Source organism: Strix uralensis, chromosome 6 (genome assembly GCF_047716275.1).
Source record: "Strix uralensis isolate ZFMK-TIS-50842 chromosome 6, bStrUra1, whole genome shotgun sequence".
Classification (NCBI taxonomy): domain Eukaryota; kingdom Metazoa; phylum Chordata; class Aves; order Strigiformes; family Strigidae; genus Strix; species Strix uralensis.
The window spans coordinates 23,345,500-23,373,054 of NC_133977.1; the positions used below are offsets into that span (position 1 = coordinate 23,345,500).

The 27,555-nt window shown below is 36.3% G+C and overlaps 1 protein-coding gene across 8 annotated transcripts in view; it reads right to left on the bottom strand.

Moving 5' to 3' along the window:
- The window catches only part of UBR3 (ubiquitin protein ligase E3 component n-recognin 3), a 116,138-nt gene that overhangs the window by 83,874 nt on the left and 4,709 nt on the right, over positions 1-27,555 (bottom strand). For 6 of the 8 annotated variants that reach the window (XR_012629489.1, XM_074873251.1, XM_074873249.1 and 3 more), the window contains exons 2-8: positions 17,794-17,933; positions 17,243-17,401; positions 15,540-15,683; positions 14,905-14,954; positions 10,262-10,328; positions 6,337-6,467; positions 858-1,086 (exon numbers count right to left, since the gene is read on the bottom strand). Coding sequence is in view for 7 of the 8 variants with exons in the window: in XM_074873251.1 (XP_074729352.1) it covers positions 858-1,086; positions 6,337-6,467; positions 10,262-10,328; positions 14,905-14,954; positions 15,540-15,683; positions 17,243-17,401; positions 17,794-17,933 (920 nt within the window). In the remaining variant the exon portion in view is untranslated. Of the gene's footprint in view, positions 1-857; positions 1,087-6,336; positions 6,468-8,847; positions 8,955-10,261; positions 10,329-14,904; positions 14,955-15,539; positions 15,684-17,242; positions 17,402-17,793; positions 17,934-27,555 lie in introns of those variants that run through there. The other 2 variants (XM_074873253.1, XM_074873255.1) reach the window with 2 other exon arrangements.

A 27,555-nucleotide genomic window follows, 5' to 3' on the forward strand; every position in this document is an offset into this window, starting at 1 on the left:
TTCCCATTTCAGTACAGTCATTCTGTATTAGGCTATACGTGACTGGACTCAGAGACAAAGGATACAATCCTTCAGAAAAGAAAAATTACAATTTTATGCAGAAGTTGACAGTACTTATTTGGCAGCAGCAGTCAGCCTATATAGAAAGTATTTTCAAATTCAAACTAGGATAAAGAGGGCTGAGAGGTCTGGTCTGTTAGGTACTTGAAACTGTGAAAAACGTGTCAGCAAGATTCATTATGCCTCCATTTTCAGATAAGGACAGGTAAAACAAGGGTAGAAATAGGACAGCTGTTTTCACTGCAAGAGTTACACAGTGTACACTAGTTCAAATTGCCACTCTGTCAACCAAAAGCTTGATCAAATGTTTATATTTACAAAGTATTAAAACATTCTCCTCTAATTATATCAAGTTTTAAAAAGGCAATCACCGGGAGAAAAATTAAAACAACTTTAAATACTTCAAATAGCTTGTGAAATACTTTGAAAATATTTTTAAAATAAAGGTCTCAATTTGCATATATAATTTTTCATTCAAATGAGCTTCACAAATAGTGTTTATGCACTTTACCCAACAAATGAAGTAGCTGCAAGATAACACGCTGTAGTATAAACTAGATAACATTCCTACAAAAGAAAACCCTACAAACCAAAGGATAAAACATCAGTATCACTCTTGATAACTATCTTTACATTTCTAGGAAATTTTGAAACTTGGCCTCTACCATATATTGCTAGATCCTGTGCATTTTTGGGAAGGGGTCAGGGGGTAGATTGACTACCAAAGAGATTAAATTTCCTCTATAATCAATTTATAATCCATGGAAACAAGCAAGCAAACAAACAAATCAACCTACCTTGCAATTCACTTTTAATAAGGCAACTTTCCATCATATATAACAGAACAGTGACCATAATATCCAGCAGCTGACATTCTTCTGTAACTTGGCGTGCTAGTTCTTCATTGCTGAACAACTGAACACTGATATGCACAATTCTATTAGACATTGTGTCTGATTCATGGCTTTTCTTCAGTGTTTTCATAATAAAAGCATAATGCTGAACAAAAGTTTTGGTAAAAGCAATCTGCAAATTATAAAGAAATTTTGATGTTAACAAGCACCACACAAAAATTATAACTTTCTTTCATTATAAAATATTTCTTTACAAAAGTATAATCAACATATCCTAGGAAACACCAGGTGCCATAACAAACCAAAATTGAATGGTCTATTCATCCCATGTTGTTTCTAGAAACAGTCCACATGAAAAAACCTGTCTATGGAGAGGGGTAACTTATGCCTCTAATTTTATTACCTTATACCAAAATCTAATCTTCTCATTCTAGACTTTCCACACTAAAAAAAACCCTCAGAAATGTTGAAACAAGGAATATAAGATTTCAGCATACCTGTGAAAGCATGAAAGTTCTAACAGTGAATTTATCCTAAATTTTTTACGTCCTAAGAGAGGGACCAATGTCCCAAAATGATACACTATGAAGAATGAGATTAGTGGTGTCCAATAAAGCTGCCTCAACTTATTACTTGCACTCGTCCACCCATGGAGTAAGGTTTTCATTCATTTGTCAAGGATGACATTTCAACACTGAATTGATCTGATATCACAACATCCTATGTTTTTTTAATAAATCTTTAGCACTTTCTCCTAAATAATTAAAATAATTAGCAAGCTTTGCTATTCTTCACACAACTGTTTGGGGGTTTTTAAACCAGATCAGTATTTAAATGTATTGATACATATAAATCTTAGTATAATGTCTTGTCCCACTCCATTAGCCTCAAATTGCATTGTAAACCAACCTTCTGCCCTACATATACATGTGTGCATATCTGCCAGCTCTGAAATCACTTCTCACTTAGTACTTTAAGTTCTGAATTAACACCATCTGGACTTCCTTGGCTTATTAAAAAGAGATAATACGAGCTGTGCAGTGATGAAAATTTTCAGCTCAAAGTCTAAAACCCCCTGTCTATTCCTTCTGGAAGTATTAATCTTTCATAAGCATAAAATTAGAATCTTAAAACCACCCTCAGGCAGCTGTGTCTTCACCAGATTGTATACAAATCACTACTTTTTACCTGCCTCAGACTCAGCACTCCCATGTTTTTATTATTGCACTACCATGTTAATCTCATTTAGAAAATATTTCTAAACATGTCATAATGCTGTAACGCTGCTGTTGGGCACAAAGATTGCTTCTTCCAGCAAATATCCTCAAAAATAAAGTTGCTTATGCAAAAAAATGGACCGGGATGGGGATGTCACTGCAGAAAACACTACTTAACTTGCCTTCCTTTAGCTGGTTCACAGTGATGGAAACCTGTATAATAATTGCAAGTGTCTTCTATATACAGAAGCCAGCACAATGGTAATTGTTCTCAGCTAAAGCCTTTTTGGAACAACATATTCGCAATACTTGCACAGAGTTAATACAATATCATTCTGGTATTCCAAGGCAGAACAACCTATCATAATTACCTTTAAATTAAAGCTTGATACAACTTTAATCACTGGCAATAACACTTATAACAAACATCAAGACTTTTACACTATTAATGTTAAGCCTCAGACACAAATGACGCACCTGATATTTTAAGAAGTTATTATATTAATGCTGCTAGTAAAAAAAAGTATATTTATATATTACTTCTTCACATTGTACTATGCTTAAATAGGATTCTCAGGTTCTGTGATGTAGGAACTACGTTTTACTTGTTTTACACAGCACACTCAATTCAAGCTGATTGCAAAAACATGGTCCTCCTTTATGGACAAATTTTGGATTTTTTAATTTATTTGAAATCAGCATGCATCAAAACTTTTTGTGCCTCACCCATATACAATAATGAATTTCTGAAAGTACTGTAGATTCACTATTAATACAGTGTAATGATAGAAATTCTGTAATACACTTAAATAAAGAAAATACATCAGCTTTACATTCACTTGGAAGTTAAACAAATACAACCCTTTCCAATTTTGATAGGAAGAAAATAAACTCATTTCCAGAACTTAAAATGCTGAAATACTGCGGTAAACTGCAGTCCGTAGTACATAAAAACAGCCATAGTAGGTCAAATCAGTCCATCCAGCTCAGTATCCTGTCGTTGAGTGGCCAAAGCTGTATACACAACTGAGGAAAAATACAGATTGGAGCAATAATGCAGATGCTGACATAACACATCTCTCCAAATACTTACTCAGCTTCTAACCATTTGCAAGAAGTGGCTTCCTAAGACAGACATGTTTTCTGTATATCTAATTACCTTCACTGACTTACTCTCTATAGTCTTGTGCAGCTTCTCAATTTCTAGCCTATGCAAAAACAAAATTAATTTTTTCATCTGGCCTTTCCTCTTGGTCACCACTTAACAATTCCAGAACTTTTAGGAGCCTAACATCAACCTCACGTTTCAGTTAGAACTTGCATCCTCCATGTTTATCTTTTCAATGCAAACAAAAAGATCATTCTGCCAGGTGAAAGCTGTGCCAAAATTAAGTTTCCAGTAGAAAAACTGTTCTACAGAATTTGTAGAACAGCATATACAGGGTTGGTGAAGTCCTACTGCTGTAATAACTGCCTCAACATTCACTACGGGAGGTGCCTGAGGAGGCACAGCGTTTCTGATAATTATGTTTGTTGATTCATTATCTCTATCAGATGCTTTTGCATTTCTCTACTTCCTGTATTCCAGATTTGAGCAAGGCTCTGCTCTTGGATGATTTACACTCTTCTATCAGCTTCCTCTTTATTGCCAACCCCTCCTCTGCCTTCTCCTTGGTCACAGGAATGTTAGTCCTATTTCTCTGGCCTTTTGTTTTTCCTCTTGCAGAAAAGTTGTCCACACCATAACACCTCTAATTTCTTCGAAGCTCTGGTAAATTTCTCTCCTGTTTTCTTCACCTGCAAGTCTTCCAAGCTTCAAATGTCATAGAGTGCTGGAAGGGATGCCTCAGGCACAAATCCTGTAAGGCAAAGACCACACTGTTTGTTGTACCATCTCTCTCTCATGTGCAAAAGGCGGGGGGGGGGGGGGGGTGGGGGGGAAGAAAAGAAGGGCGATTTAACCCCTTTCAATAACTCTCTTCTATACTGGGAATCCTAAAACAGAAGTTTGTTTTCCTATTTAAAAATAAATCTGTGAAACAGAGATTGCTGGTGGCTGACTGCTGCATAGGGCATGGTGGATTCAGTCAGCTCTACCACACTTACACTGGAGGTCAGAGATTTCAACAGTTTCAGAGCATGCACAAATAGCCAGCTCTGTGCTCTGGCTAGCTCACTCAGAACACCAACCTATATCAGAATTCTGGTAATTTAATGAGCTAAATCAGCTCATGAAGAATCAGACAAATTGCACAACAGCAGAGACGGAAAAAATACAGACAGTACATGTGGTGTAGATGGGAGAAAATCTTTCAGCATAAAGATGAAAGATCACTTGGAACCGTTTATATCCCTACAGGTGTTCCTACTGTTTGAGAATACAATGTGATTAAACAGCAAACAAGCTTTTCCTTCATAAAAGCTAAATGGAAGCTTGAAAGAAAAAACATTCTTATAATTCATCCCAAAACAGTACGTTCTCTCTGTACACATGGAAAAGGCAGAGACACTCCCTGTAAATTAGCCACAATTGTCAGACATGTTAAAATCCATGCATCATGGACACAGTTTTACAACAAAGCACAGGTATCTTGGGAAAAAATAGTGCTACTGCCTCCCTAGTGTTACTGTGTGATACATTTCCTGCTCCAAGTTCCTTACGTCTGAAATATACCTTTTAGACAATCACAGCAATTAAATTAAATACAGATTCTAAAAGATTTCCAGTACTTAGGATTTGTGCTAGTAATAAAGTTTGTACATAGGAATCAACTGTTTAATCAAACACAATACGAAATTGGTAGAAAAAAAACCAAAAAGGAACGTTTAAATAATCAGTTTGTCTGAACATACAGTATTGGTAGGTGGAAGATGGACTACTTCCAGATAATGGTGGCAGCCAGTAGGGAAACCAATTTACCATGGTCTCCATTCTGAGTACACAGTGAAGAAAGATTATGAACACAGGGAAGAAAGCCGCTGAAGACTGTGGCTTCTTGTCAAAGCAAAAAAGATTCCATGACCATTAAAAGCTGTTATTACATGGTATAGTAAAAAGGTAAACTTAGCAACACTTACCAGATTCCTCCATGTGCTGCTAGCAGTTGGGTGTTTTTACAGGCAGGAGTTTAGCTGGCAATGGATCAGGAGAACTGAATGTCCACATGGGTCTCTAAACATCAAGAAGAATTCAAGCTTCATGGCAAGGGATCATCAGTCAAGAAGTCTTCATTTCTCCTCATGTATTAGCTGAATCTGAGACCAAGACGAATCTATGCTGGTATCCCAAACCAAAACGCTGTCTTGATATGGACAGAGTGCTGCTGAGAGCCCGTATCTTCTCTTTTTCTTCCTTGCAAGTTATCTTCATATCCTTTGCTTTGATACAGCAGGGTTTTTAAGGGGGCACAAATACAGGGTTGTCCCATTATAAACAGTCATTTTGTAAGAAATCTGCATGGCTGGACTTCAGGATTTCTTGATCTTTGCCTCCCAGAAGGGATTGAGAAGGTCCAAAATATTTGCATGGCTCAAAGGTATGACATGATCAGAGCAAAATGTTAAGCCTGATTGCTATGTACACTTGGTCTTGGAACATGTAGAGCAAACAACCAAACCTGGCTGCACACCAAGATTTAAAAGAGGAAGATGACATCCAGTCTCCATGACTCCAGGCCAGGAGACACTTGGTATGGACAACTGCAAAACTCTGTAAGGAAGCAGCTGGAAGGCTGCCAAAATCACCTACGGCATAGCTGCAGCAAGAACACTCATACTGTAATGGCCCGTATGGAGAAACCACTGCCTACTACAACAGTTGCAACAGAAATCAAGTCAGTGCAATTATTTACTAGTCATACCACACCACAGAATCATTTAGTGCTGATCCACATGTTTTAACTGATAAAAATCCAATTTACAAAGTAAAATAAACCAAACCAAAATTCAATACATGTAAATAAGCACTAACAGCCAAAAAGGAAAAAAGCAAACCATAAAATTAATACTGCTGCTCCAGAATTACCCATCTTGTTTTGTCCACATCTCTTCAAATACTTTAGACCTTCTAACCAAATACTCAAAACAAGGTAAAAGATCTTCTTATTATTCAAATATAAACATATGTGGTCTCATGCAAGGCATAATACACAGTAAGTATGTGAATAAGAAAAGACATTTAAGTTTGCATGAAGTAAGTCAAGTACCTTATAATCTTGATCTGGCAGCATGTTGAGTAAGAAAGTCACCATCTTCTGTGGAAATTCATATTTTATTGTCCAAAATAATAATTCTTCTAGAAAACATTTATGCTTCAAAACATCCATGATAGACTGATCTGCATGAAAGGTTGGAGGAGGGGATGTATCATGTAATAATTATTAAAAATAATGATAGTGCAGTTGCACTCATATAAAATTCAGTGACAAAAATTTAAGAACATCTTAGTGTGCTCTGTAAATAATTTTTTTTCAAAAACACTCAGAAACTGAACATGGCCAACGCTGCACAGTGCCAGAGCCTGTAACAGTAAAAAGGACCTCCCAGAGAAGCCAGTGACAGTTTTCAGGACAATTCTACTACAGAGAGTCCAATCTTCATTGATTGCATTGAATCGTATCGCCTTACTGTAATAGCTCCACTGATTGTAATGAGCCACAGCAATTTGCAAAATCTTTAAACAGCCACTTAATTGAAGGCAACTGTAAATGTAGACTGCTACTTAGCTGAAGTTAAAATAGCAAAACAACAAAATATAATTTATGATTAAGTGACGAGTTCTATCACCTAAGAACACTTACATTCTGTTTGCAAAGTTCTAAACAAGCTAAATAAAAGCAATAATGTATCAATCATTCTTATTTTTAAAGCAATGTACGTAACTGATAGAAAAACAACAAAGTTTTTATATTAAAAACCCCAAACAAACAAAAATTACCATAATCAGATAATCAGGCACTAGGCTCCTGATGGTACCAGAAGAGACAGTCTCATCGTTCCCCATTCAACTCCCGGCCATTCACTCTGCCCCCTTACTCATGCTGACAGTACATTCCTGTGGGATACCTATGTAGGAATCAAGTCATCTTTCCATTCTGTCTGCTGTGTTTTCAAGCAGATCAGTTTCCTGACTGCAAATCTGCATAAACTGACCTCTGCTAGAATGAAGTGTTCATGAAGGCTTGATAGAGCGTAAATCATATTAACCCAATTAAAAAAAAATTATCAGACTCTTTATCATCATTCTTCAAGAGGTTGATTATTTATGATTTAAAACTACAACAGGCATTGTTCACTCCCCTAACATATAAGGACTAAAGAAAATAATAATAATGCTTCTTTATACCTAGAAATCAACTAGGCCTGAGGATACACCTACACACACAAAATCCCACATTCCAATGGGACTGTATGAAGTGCTCCCATCAGCACAGATTCAAAAACAAGCTGAACATCATCTAGCCTTGAAGACTCTCCTCTCCACTGAAGTATGACAGCTTTAGGGACTATCCTAAGCAGGACAGCTGTTTATGCTTTTCCTAAGCAGGAATTACTTCCATTTTCCACCATTACCAAAGGTCAGAGTTCCCCAGCCAAGTGACCAATCAGCACAAAACATCTCAGGAATTGCAAAAGATAATGAGAAATAACAAATGATTTAAATTTTAGGGATCTCCTCAAGACTTTAGCAAGCCACGCAAAGACAAGAATGTTTTATTCAATATAATCTACAAGCATTGAAATAAAAAATTACCTTCACAGAGTCACGAAAGACATTTTAATATTAAAATATTTTGTAAAGCATTACACGTCACCTACTGCAGCAAACATATGATGATCATTTATGTTCTCTTCCTCGTCTCTTGTTAAGAAATTGTGCATGTGATTTTACTGCCAATGAAAGAGCTTGGTAGCCATGCAGACTGAAGTCCTCTGTCCACAGAACAGACAGCACAGGTTTAGGTACATGCCAAATGCCCCTGAGTGAGAACACTGGGCACGAAGACAAGTGACATAACACCTCGTCTGTCGCTGATGTGCAGCTTTCTCTGACATGTATCACAGTTGAGCAGTATGTATCAAATTCTTTATACAGCAGTTTCAGGCAGGGACAGGAGAATATATATCCACTTATACCTGCTACAGAATTTAAGTAGGCAGAATGCTCTTACCCAACTTGGAAAATTTGTCAAGAACACTGGGACTAATGTTCCCACTCTTGTGAAAAGCACATGATTTAAAATTTCTTTCAACAAATTAAAAAAAAGTATAGTGCCTGTGGGTTTAAAATTGTCTTAAACATCAGGTATTTCAGACAGGTGCAGGATGCAGGTTTAAAAACAGAGTCAAAATAAAAACTCTCTCATTACTCAGTCCCATACCTGTATCAATGAACCTCAGCACAAAACCTGTATTTTCTTTAAAGAAACCTTTTATTCTTTCCTAGTGCCACAAAAGACCGTTGTAAACATCTCTCTGGAATATGAGTCTTAGCATTCCAAGATATCCCCAGTATATAAATATGAAAACAGTACCCCTGAAGACCTAGGATGGGACAGGGAGTCTGCTTATAAGGAAAAGGTAAATCTGTTTTTATTCAATACTCAGTTTTCTAAAATTTTCTTTTCATACTCTTATTTTATACCCTATTGGACATAAAATATGAATACTGAAAACTTCAGAAAACTATTCAATATTTAATAAAAACAGATACTTACCCTTCCCCCATTGGCAGACTCCCTCCTCTGGGGCTGATATTAGGAGCTATCAACATCATGAGCACAGTCCATGTTGGGATGCCTCAGAGGGGGAAGACTACAACCCTGGGGGGAAATGAAATGTTGAATTAAAGTATCACTTCTCCTGAAATGTCACTGTTGATATTGGTTTTCAGATCTGGCAGCTTCTCAACCTGAGCTTTCTCCCTGCCTATTTCCCACAATCAGTTATTATGCATCAGAGAAGCAGCATTTTTTCTTGCATTACCTGACTCTAACTTATCTTTTAGACAAACTAAGAGCCTCTAAAATTCAAGAGAGTTTTCCTCGATAATCTGTAAATTTCCTGCATTCCTCTAAAACTACCACCTCTTCCACATTATTATTCTCTGCCACAACCCTTCACACACCATTTCTAAGACCACCTCTTAACACCATCACCAAAACATTTAGTTCTCTTCTTTTCCAGCTTCCCTGATCTTTTTTCTGCAATCTGAAACCACTAGAAACAATCAATCTTACTTTCCCATACTCCTCACAACACCTTTATACCATTTTACTGACTTCAAGAACACTTGCATTTCAAATTCAGGTTCCAAACATTCACTCCAAAGTCATTCCAGAAATTTTATTCCAACTTTCACCACAGTTTTTCACCCTTATGTTTTCTTCTCAGTGCTTGCAATTTCTTTGTGCTTCCTATGTCAGTTTCCTCATACTCATATTTAAAAAAATAACAAGTGTTCTTTAAATAATAATATTTAAACTCTTATTATTAAATAAACACTTTTTAGCACAAAAACATGTTACGGACAAGCTACCTTGTCTGTAGCCTATGTTCATTCTCGGATTAAAATCTGCACTGATCTCAATGTGAGTGCTGCTCATGTTGGACTAGAAATTGCACAGAGGACTAATTTCAATCTAGGAAAATAATGGAGTGGTTTCAAAGGAGACTTCATTAAAGTATCTTTTCTTAAACATTACTATAACAGTACAGAAAGACCAACCAGAACCAGCGAGAACCATTCTTGTCTATCTGAGAACACAATCATACTGTACAGAGGCATAATGAAAAAAAATTGTTAAGAACAAATACATAAAAAGCTTGTTTGCCAAGCTGTATTGCAACCTTGTCAGCCACACAGTGCAAATGAAATGAATTTTTAGAGGTCAGCTTACGACATGAATGTGACAAAATGACTGGTCAGAAGCCCAGACAGTGGTACTCAACTCAAGGGAAATCAAAGTTGCCAATTACCACAATTTCACTCACTATCCTTTTTTAGACTTTGCTATGTTTAATACCTGTCACATGCAGCACTACAGTGCTTGGGAAGTGAATATCCCTAGATCATTTTTAAGATAGACATAAAGCAAATATGATAAACTGAGATCAGTACTTTATAAATACCTTTGGTGGTGCTGCTTAGTTTCACCCTCTTGCGCTTGCCCACACCTTGGCTACCATCCTGGTCCTCCTGGGGTAGGGGAAGAGTTTAAAAAATTCATAATCGTATACTTAGAATTTTATTGTCAAGAGACAGTATGCTCTCAAAATTCTGTTTTAACTATCAAGCTAAAACAGAAAAGCCCTGAATATACTCTCTTACCAGAAAAATACTTTTGTCATTTACAGGAACCATGGACTCCGTGCAACTCATTAGAAAAAAACAATTCTTTAAAATGCCTTTTTTTCCCCTACAGGCAACATTATCATCTGCAAGTTCAGACATTTTCATCTATTTAATTAATTTTGTAAGGTTACCTGCTTTGATTTCTGAAACTGATTGCTACAAAAATGTTTAACACTACAAAATTTCTAACTGTTGCACATCCAGGGTTTCACCTTATTCATCTGTAGGGTTTGGGGTTTTTTGTTTCCTAAAAAAATAAATATCAGCCAACGTATTGGCTATTAAAGTTGGCAACACAGACAATTAGCTATACATTTTCTAATTAATATAACATTTTGATCCAAGAGTAAGGTATTTTTGACACCTTTAAGAGACCAATTTAACTGCTGAATTCTAATTGCTTGTGCCTTACAGAATAATGGGAACACTTTACGCAGGCACTCTGCAAACAGAGCAGCAAAGGTTCCAAAATGCAATGCAAGTTAAAAACATCATCACCACCACTTTACAAAATCTAACACTAGGTCTTAAAAAAGAATGTGACATTACAGGACTATACTAAATGCTGCATGGATCTTTACTAACAATGGTAGTCCTAATGAAATAGTGAAAATAAAGAAAGAATCCTACTAGGTCTAAAAATAAGAGATAATTAATGCAGATATCTACTGTTAAAAATAAGTAACCAATATCCTTCTCTAAGCAAATGCCATATTTTACTTCCAAACTTCACTGGAATGATAAAGAACCTGGTACTCAAGACGTGACTATGCTTTTTGGAGAGAAAGATTATACATATTTTGTATTTAAGAACTGACCGAAGTATCATGTTAATGAAAGGTCTGAATTTTCCCATCCTTTCAGCACCTCCATCTGAAAATTCATTTTAAGATGGACATTTTAAGATTCGAACTCTTAAGAGTCTGTTGTCTTTGTGAACACATGCTACTTTTGTACTTCAATCAGGAGCCAGTCACTTCGCAGCATGTTGCCACTGCCCACTCCCCCATCAGAGGGGCCAAGTACCCTAAAGCACAACTCAGACCTGCTGAGATATTACTATGAACTGCAGGACTCTGCAATCTAAGTCTCCCGCCCTGAAGAAAAGGAATCTAAATTCCTGGAGCTAGCAAGCTGATAGATGGAGGTCTCAAGACCTCTTCAGTGGTCTCAGTTAATCCAGAGTTGCTAGAGGGGCCTTAATCAGAAAATAATGCATTTGGGTATACAGATCATGATTAACGTGTTGGATTCTAGCCTCCACCACCACTGCTCTGGCAAATAAAATGCACTTCCCCTTTCACAGTATAAGAAAAATCGAAACATGTAACAGTTTTCATTGCAACTTCTGAAGTGATTTCACTAAAAAGAAGAAAATTTATGAGTAACTTAATGAGAAATGTTTTCTCAAGAACTCTTTCTTTTTCTCAATAATGTTAGACAGTTGGTTTCCATTGCTGCAGTAAGGTAGGATTAAATCTTAATGTCAAGTGCGGGAGTTTTAACAGCTTTGAGATAGAGAGTGCTAGGTCTCATGGTGTCTCCCAAGCCCAGGGATAAAGAGTAAGAGAACGAATAAGCAAATGTAGAACACCTTATATTAACCCACTGGATAATGCTGTGTAAATATACTGGATAACAGCAAAGAGCTACATAGATTTACTTTATGTAATAGAATATTCAGCAATATGCCTAAGGTGTGCCGCATCTGTTGTAATTCAGGCAATAAACTTTATGTAATATTAGATACTATACATAGATTTTTGTACAAACACATTAAACAGCAACTGGAGTCAATAACTATATAACTAAGGATTAAGGCATTGAGTGCTCATAAAAGTACAAGGGCAGCCAAACTGAGATATCCAATACAAAAAGGTTTATTTGTCAGCTTGGCAAAAGTGTTCATGGACCGGCTTTTATTTGATTCCTTGGAACATAAAAACTTCTTAAATAGGAGGACAGGTTTAGAGAAGGCCTTTTTTTCTCCTTTTGCACAAAGGAAAACATGTGAAAGAGAAGCTAATAAAGCGAACTAATGCTGAGTTCTCTCCAAAATACCACAGGATGGAACACAGACCATTTGAGAAGTAAAGCACAAGTGAGTCTGTACTGTTTCGGGGTGGAGAGGAACAAACCAAACCATGACCCATATCTCAGGACACATGCATCCTTCAGATTCAGTTTTAGCTTAGAACCATTTTAGAACTATTGTAGAACTACTGCAGAAGTGAAACTAAATACTGAGCTATGCAAAACTTATCAAGCTATTTAGTTCCCTGTAGAAGCACTGCTCTAATTTGTAGCCTGTGTAAATTTTGTCATCTAGCCTTTCATCTGTGAAACAACGCTACCTTTAAGACTTACTTGGTAAGAAAGAACATTAATCTTTCGAGCTTCATCTTAAATACAAGAGGAAGAAAATCCAGTTAAAAATGTACTCTTGCCACATTTGTTAATTAGAACATAGTTTTACTCTGCTGTAAGAGAGTATTATAAGTCATAAAAAAAGCTGTAAATGCCCTTTGTAACTTACAGGGGAGGGCAGGGGAGAGGAAGAGAAGTCATAAACCAAGGTAACTTCTTCCCCATTCCACTAGGAAGCATTTCACTAGTAACACCGTTTTTGTAACAAGCATTCCAGCTTTCTACCTGCACAGTTCTGTTTTGGCTTTCGGATGAACGGACTGGACATTCTTTTCAGCAATTCATATTTGTCAAGCAGATCATGATTAAGAAAAAAATTATAAAATAAAAAATTAACTCTCTTTGTAGATGCCACTAACAGAGAGCTTTTTTGTTTAAAAAAAAAAAATCAAGAAACTTTTGACATTATTTTTAATTGCATCCCACACTGTATCAGTGTGATTTTATTAAAGTTATGAAAGGAAAATTCAGAATTGAAAACATATACTAAAGAACATTTAAATTTTGAGTGCTTATTGTTTTATCTGCATGTTACTTCCTCATTCTTTTAAAAAAATGCTAAATACAGCTTTCAAAACAAGGTCTTGTGCTTTTTTAAAATGTATCTTAAAAATTGATCCCAGGTATGTGAGTATATGCAGAATTTCCGTTTAGAAAAATTCACATCTGTGGTAACATAATAAAATACCTACATCTATATTTATATCCTGGAGATCAGAAAGAAAAATCTCTCTAGAAAACAGGTATCTTTAACCGACAAGCTATAATGCAGAATATGCTATAATGCAAGCTATAATTCCTCCCTTGTTTATAAACTATCTTTTCCTTGAAAAAAAACTATCTTTTTATGATAAAAAATTCCTTCTCCCTAAAATACATCTCTGTCTCTACCTCTATCTTGGACTTCTTTCCCAAAAGAAACGTCAGCGATATCCAATCTCTCTTTGGACTCTGAACAGCTTCAGTTTACTCCCCTCTCCTCATCACTTATAGGGGTAACAGAGAAAGAAGCATGCTGCGCCATCTTAAGTTTATTTGAAAACACTACTTGAGGTTATTAACATTAATTTGAATTGCCTCCTTTTTTCATGGGCCTTAAAAGTGATACTGTCAGCAGTCTTTTGCAGGGATTTTTTTTTCTGTTTGTTTGTCAAGCGATGGTGAAAAAACAACAAGCAATACTTCGAAAAATGCCAAAGCATAAATAGCACTGCTGAAAGCCTAATAGATGTTGTTACTCATGACAGAGGCAAACATGTCATACTACTGTTTTAGACATACACGAACAATTGTTTTTACTTCAATACTTGTTTACATAGAATTCAATGTAAGCAAAAATCCTACAAAAAATTATATTTTGTTTAAAGTTTTTTATACTACCCTACCAGAAGAGCTGCTAAAGCTTACTAGTTGAAATTAGGTGCTAAACAGTAGTGGGGGGGGGGGGGAGATAAATTGATAAAGTAACTCCACCAGAATTAGAATTTAACTTTCCTCATGAAATTCAACTTTCTTATTACAGCTCAATATAAAAGGAGATTCCCTCCTTTTTACTCCCACTCAATGTGTTTGGTCAAGTCTACACATGGGAATTTATCTACAGAGAAATTCTCACTGCTGCTATCACCAGTTCAGCTGGATTCTCAAGTGCAAAAGAAATGCTAACACCATTCACAGCATCACATGCTTTAATTTTGTTTTAATCAAGCTCAATTTACTTGATAGTGACTTTTGAACTACCTACACAAGTTTCTTCTACATTACATACATAAATTAAACTGAAATAGTATTAGCAAAAATAAGGATTTTTCAAGAGGTCCTTCATAAATCAAAGGAATGAGATCTATTCCTTTATATCTCCATTATTTCTAATTATTAAAATGGAGAGAATATGTGATAGATGGAAGAGTTAAGTTTGTGGGATTTGGCTGCAAGCATTCTCTCCATTTAATATTCAGTTGCAGTTCATTATAATCTTTAAAAACAGTCTCACCTCATCTGAAGAATCCCCTTGTCCTGATGTTGCCGTAGCACCTGCTAAACCTTTTGAAATAAAAAAATTCAGAGATTCCTTTCATAAGTCTTATACTGAAAAGAGAGTATTTTTATGATATTTAATGAGCCAGTATGAAATGAAACACTACATTAACTTTCTTTGAAAGATACACAGCAGTGGACTGAGAAGTTGGAGTAAGATTTCCAAGCAATAGAAAATTAGGGATTTGCAAGTACGTTCCATTGCAGAACTTCAACATACTGAGTTAACAGAGTCGTGTTCTTTCAGAAATTGCAAAAACACTTTGACGGCCTTCAGTGATCAAAAAAAAAATCCACAGCACTTTTGTAAGAATAGGTGGCTTAACTTTAGTTGCAGTGACAAAATTCCACTACGAGCAATTTCATCTTGCCTACTCAAATTCCACTAACGTTATGACTGGAAAGTGATGTTTAGTATATTAGCAACAAAAAGTTAATATGTTTAGCTTTGTTGATAGAATTAAAATAGTCCTGTAATTTGATGGTGCACTAAATAACAGGTAATTCCTTAAGTTTCATTAAGATTTGTTTTTTTAAAAAAGAACAGTTTATATAAAAAACAGCAATAATCAAGTCTTCCCTCGAACAAACCTTGAACTGCTAATGTGCTAGTTCCAGCTCCTTGTTCCTGCATACCACATGCAAGTTTATCCTCAGGAAATGCCAGTCCAGAGCCTTTCAAAGCAATGAGGTACTTTTCATGACTTTTCTTTGCACATGCATTCTCTCCAACACCTTAAACACATACGTAAAACAGCATTAAAGTACAACAGCTACACAGTTTATACCTGATATTCTATACAAGCAATCTAAAACATGTTTTAATAAGCTGTATAATTAGGAGATGTAGAAGCTAAAATGTTTTTCCAACTGATGAACTGAAATCCAAAACAGCAGAAACCTCCATTTTCCCCTCGAACACAATGTTTTCTTCTAAAGGATGTACTTCATTTCTATTTTACCAGCACTGCCACCATTAACACTACAGCAAAAAAAGGATTTGTTTTGATATTTCCAAATTTTGACAGCTGAAAGATATGATCATTTCAACTATTTGATGAAGCAAAGTCACACCGCATGCTTGGGATATAAAATTTTCACAAAGAAATGGACTAAAAAACCCAAAACATTTGTTATATAAGGAAAAACCAAACATTAAGAGGAGCAAATTGTGTCAAGTGTTTAAGGAAGAGAAAACATGAAAAATATGACAGCATCTTTTTAGCTGTGCACCTTTTGCATTCAAAGTCAGAAGGGCAGGTTTTGCTCTAAAATCCCTTTCTTTGCTTTCCCTACCCAGAAACCGTACCTACTGAGACACATATATTCTCCCTTTTAAGAGTCCAGATAAGAATGTCTTACTGCCCATTCCCTCTACACTTCTGTATCTCAGGAAATCCATCACATATAGGAAAAGAGAAGTCATTACATTTCTCCCATTCAAATATTATTAAACAAGAGAGAAAGAGAGGAAGGAAACAGAATAAAGACAACTGTCCCTGAGGCAGCTTTCCTAAGTGTTTCTCCTTTCAAATAAAGATTTGGAAATTGCCTGTTCAACTAGCTGCTGCCCAATCCAGTTATGGCAACTAAAATCTACAGTAATTACTATTTGTTCCATATCTATGCAAAGGAGGTATGCAAGGGACTCAAAAAAGATACCTTGTAATCACAAGGAAATGAGATGGAGTTAATTTATACTAGGTGGTTTTGGGTTAATAGTGTCTGCCCAACATTTGCAGATTCATTGTGACTTGGTGCAGGATGGATTAAATAATTGCGGGTGTTGGGGGGGGGTGGGGGCATGTTTTTAAGAAAAAAATGAAAAAACGCTTTGCACAGAAGTGCAGGACAGACACTATTAACTATTAATTTGTCATTCAGGTCTCCTCCAGTAACCTCTGTGAGAGCAGATCCCAAAATAAGTTAGATATATTCTACTTTGAATAAGCTTGATATGCCTTATTTGGAAGAACTAAGCTGTCGTGTTCACTTCACTTTAAAGAGAATGGATTTATTATAAAAACTCTTTGGAAACGATGTATTTTTATGCAGCTATCTGGAACACAGAAGATAAGAGGTTTGCTCTTACAGGTCTTAATAACAAATGTTTCTGGTCACTCCTGAAGCCCACCCCACTTCTATCAACAACAAAATATCCTTAAAAACATGCATTTGTCTGGGCTTTGAGAGGTCAAATAAACACATGCAGAGACTGAGGTCATAAACAAAACTTATGCCCTTAAATTCTTCATAATTTGAAAGTTTAATTACTAGAAATAACACAAACATACCAGAGCTAAGATCTTTGTAGAACTGTTGGCTAGTCAAAACCTGGGTAAGAACTGATCGCATTGCTCCTCCCATTTTGGTCAAGTCTTCTAGAAAGGAAACATGAGGCTCCAAAACCTGGAGGATTTTATGAAGGTCCTTCTCTGATGGCAGATCAAGAGCTGAAAACCACATAACAAGAACTTTTGGTGTAAATGTAATGTAATTTGGCCAAGACCTTCACAAGGCAGAACAATTATGACTACCACAAAATAATTTAATTTATATATTCATAATGCTCTAAAATTCACATGTAGAAGTTTCAAATTAATCCTGATTTAGTTTTCTGGAAGAGCTCAACACAGTGCTAGGTAACCTTTAAACCATATTTAAGAAGCTCTTCAGCAGAGAACAAAATCATATCAGCTAGCCAGACAGTAAGTTGGTTAGGAAAAGATGCACAAAATTCAATATGAACTATAGATAGCATTCACATACTGTATCTTCACAAACTGCAAAGCAATAGATAGCAGCATGGTAAGATATGCTAGATACATGCAAATTTAAAACATACCAGGCTCATTATACCCCTCTCTTAAGTGCTGAATAAGACTAAAGATGAACTGTGGAAGAACTAATTCTGACATCATCAACAAGTCTTTTGGGACACATGGAACATTTGAATTTGACTTAATCCGGTGTCTTTTACAAAACCTATAAAACAGAAGAGAAAAATGTTAGCCAATATATACTAAGAAAATATACTTCATATACTAAGAAAAACATTACTTTCGCCATTTTTCAGGGAGTATATACTTTTACATTAAAGGTGGTACAGAAATGGTATTCTGAAATTCCGACTATTATACTCAAAGCCATTTTGTTTCCAAGTCCAGCAAATTATAAAGTTGCCATTTTTTTTCCCTTCTCAAAGTTCACATATCCCAGTTTCTTCCCATACATGTTGGAAGCATCTTCCATTGAACAATCAGAAGAACATTGAATTCTTCTTTATCAAGACATACTTCCCAATTGCTAAACAGCCTAACTGAAAATATCTAACTAAAACAGTTCCTCTCTTTTCTGTGAAATAGTCAGAGGCTGGCCTGATTCTTCAAGTCCTCATTCAGATAATGACTTTTTAAATGTCTTTTGACATTAATAAAAACAACTTCCAAAAGCGTAAGAGTTTGCATGATCAGTATTTATTTCAAATGTATAGCAACAAGATTTACTTGTCAAAGGATGATAGAAACACCCTGCAAAAATTGTGCAAATTGTTTAATTTAAAAAGAAAAGAAAAAATTTGTTCTTTGGAGAATTCCTGTATGGTAGTAGTTGAGGCTTGGCTAATGCACAATGACATGAGGTTGAGCCAAACCCCATTAGAGCAGACAGAATGATTTCCCACTGACTTAACATGAGCCTGACTCGAGAACCACTGAATACTTTTCTGCTCCCAACCTATTTTTAGAAAGGACATTTACCAACATCAAAGAGTTATTTACCCATGTCACAAAAGAAGCCAACAAGGAATAAAGAGCCTACAAACACATCATACAAGAGCAAACTTCACTGGAAAGATTCACTACATTTTACCAGTAATTTTTCAACATAAAGATTCAGAAATGGATTCAGCTTTGAATATGAAAATTCTAAATTTATTCATGTCTTCACTACATTTGCTATGTCATATTTTCCAGAAGAAGCCTGCTACTTTCTACAACATAAGCCTTTCTTCTTTGAGGACCATTAAAGTAATACCTTCAAGAGAAGAAGGAAATAAAAGAAAGCCACAAAAAAAGAAGTATCCAAACTGGGGGGGGGGGGGGGGGGGGGAAGAAAGACAGAGGATAGAAGTCCAGCAATTAAGATGGCATCTTCACAAGACTAAAGACTAAGAGATTCTCCTTTGATCTTACACATTAGATATGACACTTTTTATTAAGAAAGGGTAAACAAGGACAGTAACAGCCAGATGATTTGCAGTTTGTATATACAGCCTATCTATCCCTGGGGAGGGAAAAAGTGCCTGACAGAAAGTGCTCAGTGATGACTGACAACTTTCTGTTAACTCATGCACAAACATATGGTCTTCACTCTTGTTGTTCACTTTTGCAAATGACATTCACAAAAGTTATGAAAAGTCATTAACCTTTTCACTTTTGTCATTCACCTTTGTCTCATCCACATACAGAAACCTAAATTGCCATAAATCACAAATCTGGTTTGATCTATGCTGCCATATGGTACTTCATTTATTATCTTAGAAGGTATTTGGTTTCTCTTTCACCACTACACTTATAAGAAGAGATCACAAGTAAATAAAGAAAGTCACACAAAGAGAGAATTACTATGCAGTATGTTTTAAAATCTTTTACTGGTCCCCTCTGTGTATTTTACATTCAGCCAAAGACATTTCCACTGGTTATGATCACAAGCTAAGGGACCACGGTAGCAAAACTCACACATAAAGCAATTTTGAATCCCAGCTTCTGCTAAGTCTTCCCTTCACAGAAATTAAAAAGCTCTGCTCCCCAAGAAACCTATGCCAGCATACCACTTGTGAATCAGCCTATGGATTAATTATCCCAAATTTATCGTATCCTGTAGCTGAAGGTTATGAGTCATGCCTTCTCTTGAGATTCCCAGGAAAGCACTATTAACTTACAAAGCGACCTATTATTACGATATTAATACAGGTTCCAAAAAATAAAGGAAGAACTCAAAATTCAATCCACTGTAAGGAAACATCCTTTCATGGTCACATGCAAAAGTTACAGCAGTTCCAAACAGGGAACAATTTCTAGATACGAGGCCCTAAACCTTAAAGTAAGAATGCCAATATAATTTTATGAGATGAGCCATATTCTATATTTATGGTTCAAAGGCTGTGGTATTAAAGCATTGTCTGAAATCAATATACTAGTGTAGCTGTTCTTAACTAACAGCTAGAAATGGTTAAGGATCCCAGAGTATGTCCTTACTGACATGACTTGCCGCTGGACAAGCCATTAGCCATACTGAATTTCAAGGGCAAGAATTAATCTAAGCCACAATGATCCAGAAAGCCAATGCTTAGATTTTATTACTTACAAATTGGGCTGAATAAATCTTACTGAGCCCAAGTTTACCATATTCACCAATGAGACTCATGCTGAATTATGGAAGAACAGTCCTGCCACCGTACGGTACCACCACAATCCTGAAATACCAATACTCTGTTCTACTCAAGGTTCTGTTGCCTTTACAGAGTGCTATGCAACTCTTTGTACAAATATTGACTAAAAGACCAGACAGTGACTTGGAAGATCTTCAGAGTTAAAACAACAGCTGTTTTAACTAAAGAAGGGACAGAAGCCCAAGCTGTGCCAAGGAAGAAACAAGCTGAAACTTCCTACACAGGCAGAGAGAGACACCTGTGACAAACTTCTCCAATGGGCTACATGTCACTGGACAGACAGCAGATTAAAGCTATTCCATAATCAGTTCCTTACACTTTTAAGAGATTCCTTACCACAGCATCAGTTAAAGAATTGTCTGTCTACATAAATGTACATTTCAAAATGCTTCCGAGACTACCAAAATAGGGATTTAATGGGCAACAAAAAGGAGCATTTTCAAAATCTCTCCTGGTAACATCGAGTCTTGGAAATTCACCACTTGAAGCAGGCAGAAGTCTCTAACAGGGGGTAATGAAAGGTGGAAGATAAGAAATAGTTTTTTCTGAAGAAGCTCAAAAATAAAAATAACTGTGGAGAGGAAGACCGACTAGATAACTGACAGCTCACCTTGATCTAAGTTTTTTTTCTCTTATTTCAATAGTGCAAAATACTTTCTCCAACAAGCCTGTAGTTCCTATTTAATCTTTAGTACTTCTTATTTCTTGTGCTATACAGTCTTCCTTGTAAATATTTTTATTATTATACTACAGTGAGCTTTCAGAATCAGAGTATTTCAGTGAGAGTGACAATTCATTAGTCAGAGATATTCAAGCCCTATCTCACTGAAGGTCTAACATGGAAGTACTAAAAGTACAGGTCTACAGGGAGACAAAAATCATCACCTTTTCTCCTTGTTCTTTTCTCTGATTCAAAAGTATGTTCTGGTTTTTGTTTTCTATGCAGTTTCCCACCTTTGAAATTACTTTTTCACAAAAAGACAAGGCTAATTTTAGCAAAAGGAGAGAATAACACAGTGACTTGCAATTAAATAAAAAAAACAGCTTTAACAAGCCATCTTGTCCACATGACTTCAAATATAATTCCTAAGATTTCTTATGCTGCATTAATAGAATTTGTAAGATGTAGAAGAACATTGTTGACATCTACATGAGTAAGGAATGCCATGCATTATTAACATTAGAGCATTAACATCTGAGCAACCTTCACTTTAGACTTTCCAGATTTGTTCCATTCTCTCCTACTATTTCCATCTTTAATAATTCTACCAGGAATTTAGAAAATGTATTTCAGAAGTGCCTTCAGGTAAAATAACTTCTTTCCTTTAGGCTACAGTTTCACAACTTCTTAAGTTGAACTAGGTCAGTCCTGCCACATTTCTGTCTTCACCCTTCTCGACTGGTACTCAATTGATCTTGTGTTAAACCAGTTCAGAAGATAAGCTAGCAGAAGTTATTTACTTAAAAAAACATTAAAAAATTGTCATTGGGCCAACTTAAATCCACCAACACTCACAGACTTGCCTCCTTTGAAATCACACTGAAATCCTCAAATCATCCTGCCATCATCCCCTTCCTTGTTCACCTGACAGGAAGCAAAACACAGAGAACAAAAAACCAAAAACCCAACAATGCAGGAGGGTGCTGTCCTAGCTAACCAGCACATCAGGTAGATGCAAAGTTCACTGTGAAGCCAACTCCTCCCCTTCAAAGGAGATTTTTTAAACTTCCCCAGTTATTACAGCAGCTGATAAATGCCTTCAGTACCAGCCAGACTACACCTTTACAGCTTTTGAACATTTGCTCAGCCCGCCTTTCGCTACACCTCGCAGTGTCTCAAGTTTCAGTTGCATTCCAGAAACTTGTCATAAGTTCACGCATACAGAGGGACTATTTTTACCCTCACTTTTCTCTATTTTGTCTCCTGCCTCCCCATGTTTAGAAGTCATTTGTTTCAAACCGGATCATAAAGCTGTCAAAAGAAGGCATCCCATTTTCACAAGTCTTACAGTACTACAGCCCTACGAGTATCTGATCCTGACAGAAGCTTTGAGGGATAAGAAGCTGGGGCCCAAGTGACAGGACCCAAATGAAAACTGCTGGAAATCAATTCCTAAGCAAAGAAAGTAAACCTTTATTTGACTCTTCAATTTAAGTCGTATCTAAACTGAGCTTTTATTTAAGACATTACGTACACTTCATACTGTATACCACATGACTGACAATATCATATAACATTTGATAAAGCATTCAAACAAAATTAGTAAGTTTTATAAGAATTGAACACACAATTTAAAGAGAGTATGTATGTTGTCCCCACTGTAAAACTAACATGCAAATACTTTTCTTATATACACTGAATCTACAAAATAGATGCAAGACACACAATATTTTGTGTGCTACAATTGTCTCTCAGAGTTCCTGTGAACATACTGGTAAAGAGTGTTTACATGTTTTTTCCTGCATTTCAAGTTCACATTAAAACAAATCTTAATTCAGAACAAAATATAAGTTGCATAATGAGGATTAGAAAATTCTCTTGATGAAAAAGGTCTTTGATATATTGTAGCCTTGTTTTATGTAAATCCACCGTCCCTAACCAACAACAAACACAATGGTAACTGTGAAGAAATGCAGAGAAACAAACTAACTGTTCCTCTGAAAATTAAGTTTTGCGTGTTTCCCACCCACACCCTAGTAATTAAATTTCAATAGTTAAAATCATTTCACCTGCAAAACAGGCTTTCAGAAGTGAATCAATGTGGTACTGACTTCCTGGTCTGAGGAATGACAGCTCTTCTGCTCTTTAAGAAAGCTGCAAGCTACAGAAGAGTTGAGAGACAAAACTGAGTACTTGCATTTCTGCTATTAAGGACTGCGACAAGAAGCAAAGCCAACTGGAAAGATGTCAGGCTAACCCTTCTAACCAGGAAAGCTCGAAAGTAGAGACACTAGAGTCAATAGTGGAGGACAATGAAACACAGCAGAAGAATTAATGGCCTCTCAAGAAAAAAAAAAAACACATTTAAAGGACATCTTTCATGGCTCCAAGCCTTCATGACAAAGCTGTTTGGCCAGGCTAGAAGGATAGAAATCACAGATTAGACTCTTAGAAGTTATTCCAATCCTTGCAGAACAGCAGGAAGAGAGGCAGTGAGTCACCAGACGCTCTCTTGGTGCTCAGTGCTATATTGAGCACCCTTTAGCCACGCAAGCTGTCCAGTTCAAAGAAAAAGCAGACAAACAAGCTCTGCAGAAAAGCGTTTCTATTATTCTCTGTTAGTCCTCAGATGTAAACATCTTGTACACTAATGAAACTGACTGTAGTTTTATCTACTGTACAAGTACCCACTATCAATCAGGAACAGTAGATTTGGCAGTTTCAACTGCAAGACCTTAGAAATACAGTGAGAATGAGAAGGAATGGACTTCTGAGTAGAGCTGATGCTGACCCTATGTTTGAATGCACCCACAATATTGTTGAATTTGAGCATTTTGATAGACAACAGAGAAATTCAAGAGTAACACAATCTTCTGTTGCAAAAATACTCTCTTTATAAAAAGGGTGGATGCACTGTAATTCCATCTAAGCACAGCTTGCATTTACCTAGTCTGATCGAAAAGCCTCGATTTACACACCGTTTAAAATGTGTTTGTACAATAACAGACACACGGCTAGCTAACTTACAAATATAATACCCATTCTCTTTGTGCAGCTTTTTCAGATATCACAGTGATTGCAAAGTGAAGCCCTTAGAAGTTAAAAGGGCCTCAGTTATGGCATTAATGGCAATATTAAGATTATTAAAATTATCTTAATTTATCCATTTGCATGTATGAATACAGTCTCTAACCATTTTGTCCAACGGGAACTACAGCCTTTTCAGTTGAGAAAAGGAACAGTACTTCTTAAATTAGCAGTTAATTTAGTATTTCACTGTACTGAAGAAGGCATTGACAAGAATCCTCTTTAAATCCAACTCTAAATAGCAATCTTCATGAAGGCTAACACTTAAAAAGCCCACAAAAAAAATATTTACATTCAATATTCTTTTGCAGTATGGAGTCTAAAGGTATCATCTATTTTTTTCAAATACAGACCTAGAGAGAAATTAAGCTACAATGTGTATTCTAGCTCTGAATGCTTAATTTCATAATTTTTAGGATCTGATTTTTCAGAGTTCTTAGCCTTACATAGCATTCACAAAGCAGAATTCCCAGGTGACTTCAAAAGTATGTCTGAGAGACAAGCAGATCAGCAAACAGAATATCTGGTCCCAGCTCATCAGAGCCATCTTTGCTTGGTCCTCACTCTTTCCAAACCATTATTTCACATACAGTCTCCCTGCCCAGTTGCTTTCAGAGTCCCATCAATTATCTACCTTAAAGCACATGGACAGTATATCTTCTAATTAAAGAACAAAAATCAAGTTTCCAAAACAGAGTTAAAAATATTTTTCTGGCTAAAAAAATTTTCCCAAGAAAATTTAAACAGGCCAAACATACAATGCATGTAATATTTTGGCCCAAATACTTCATCTGACAAAGTTCTAAGTGACTGCACAGTGCTAGACAAATGTAAAAACAACCCTCATTTCTTCAAGATTTGCGTAAGATGTATGGATTTTAATAAAAGCTATCAACTTAAGCTGAAGATATCACTTTGGTCAGGCCTCCTACAGACAAGGTGCAGATATATGTAATTTCCAGTTTTCTTGGAAAGTTTTTCATGCCACGTGTTTCATGCCAGAGCTATTATCACTGCAGGCGCTGTGCAGAAACAGAGAGATACATCCTGATGAAGGCAACAGAGTTCATTATATAGTCCTTGTTATTGTAATACTCACCTATCTCTATTACTTCGATGTAAAGAAAAACCATATTATTTTCAAAGTTTACAACCAGAACCCTGTATAAAGGAAGGCACCTAGGATACTATAATTTAAAATCACCCACAGTTGTCAGATACCATTCCAGGATTTTTTTAAAATATAAAATTCCTGATATTCTGCAAGCTAAAAGGAAGAACAGCCTGAACTCTGAATCAACCTATAGTAATTGTCATTAAGAAAGATCCAAGAGACAAAGTTCTTTAGGAATGTGTTCCCCAAACATACATCCAAAATCATGTTTATTCTGTTGCCAACAGATCCATTGACAGCTCCATGTAGGTCAGATGCATACCAGATAAATAACACTCCACCCTGACATAGCAAACTTAGAATCCTGGGACATCTGATAGTTTCACAAAAGGGATAAAAGAAGCTTTAGAAGTTGATGGGATCAAAGCAAAGGAACTGAAAATCAACGCTGGTTAGCCCAAATCTAAACAAGACTGTTTCCAGAGACCTCCAAAACACCAGTTCTTCTTAAATTGAATATATACCAAAGTATATTACAAAGTGATAGTCAAGTCATATCATAAATAAGCCAAGACAAGACATACAGCAGTAATATCTTGTGAGCTCAATCTTCAGAGTACTGTTCTGTCCATCAAACCAGATCGGACCTATCAGCAAAAGCTTTGGGGTAGAACCATCACTTATTTTAAGTTTGTTCAGCGACTAATACAGCAAGAGTTCAGGCATCTAAATGTTTAAAGTTATGTATACTGATACGCTCAAGTATCTTACTGATGCCTTTGAAACAACTGCACATTATTCCTGAGGCATGTATAAAGTACATGGCATCTAGTCAGGCCACAGCTCTAAAAGCAGTAATACAAAATTATCACTTGGCTGTTAACCATTTGGAAAACATCACAGCAACTAATTTAGAGGCTGATGTAGTCCTAATTATAGACATTCTTAAGAGAATCAAGACAGGCAGGTTTGTGAGCTCACTGTATGTCATAATGGACTTCATCAACACAGTGATCTGAAATCTTTTCTGCTTTCCATGGGTGAGACCTAATATAAAGCTCTGCAAAAACTACTGAATGTTACTGTGCAGCGATACAAAATATTAAGCCTTACTGGGGGAGACAAGGAGGAGGGCAGAGGGAATCAATTATTTATAAATGCATGGTAACTGTGGCTCCTTGAAATGTTGTGGTCAGTGTGAATCCCAGTATGAACTCCTGCACCTTGTATGCGGAAGATCAGATAGCGGAGTTTTTGTTCTGAAGAGTCACACCCACCAGAAGTAGATGGTCATGGGTTTATTCAGACTCTCATGTCAGGCTAACAGGCAGTACAGCTCAGAATTCTCCTCAGTCCCTTCAGCCAGAAGTCCTTGCTAGCCCAAAGGACTTCAAAAGCAGAGAAGCTGTATGGAGTTGATAGAGATCCTACAGAACGCCATTTGTACCAACTCAATAATCCTCAACGCTAGGGTGTTTTTACACAGTTTCATAATGCTCAGAGGCTAAACTCCTTAACAATGTGTAAGGTCTCGTGCTGTTGATAAAGCATCTGTTTCAGCAACTTCTTGAAGAAAGGTCCAGAAGACCACCCTTCCCTCCTTGCAGCTGCATTACCAAACCTACCCTAGGTCCTGGAGAACTGAAACCTTCTTGTCTACTGCTAAAGAACACAATTGATAGAGTCACAGTGGAAGGGACAACCTTGAAGCAGCAACATGCTATATGTATGTTAAACACATGAGATTCACTGTTGCAAGACACTCCATAAAATAACTACATAATCTACTTAACGCCAGTAACATAGTTATTAGCTGTATGTCCCAGAACCCAGCCACAGGCAGATCTGACTTTTCTGATCTTAAGTGGATCACAGTTACTACAACCCAAGATGATACAAGAGACCTTGCCTGATGAACATGCACAGAAAACATCCAAAGCTAACTATTAATAATAGGTTTCTCAACAGTAAGCTTGGTTTTTTATTGTCACTCTATTTGTTAAAGTTTTTTCATATCTAGAATATGAAAAAGGTCCTTTACTCTTATGTAGCAACAGAAAGTAAAAGAAATATAATATATTCCTCCATAGCTCCCAAACCAAACAGCAAGGCCATTTCTATATGAATGAAAAGGGATAAAATAAGGAATCAAGTCAGAAGGAGGGAAAGAAGTATATGGGGACAGAGCGGCAAAGGTCATCAATACTAGGTATCTACTATCCAAAATTTAAATTAAAATAAAACTATTCAATAATACTTACTGAGTGCAAACATATTAATGCACTGTAAAAAC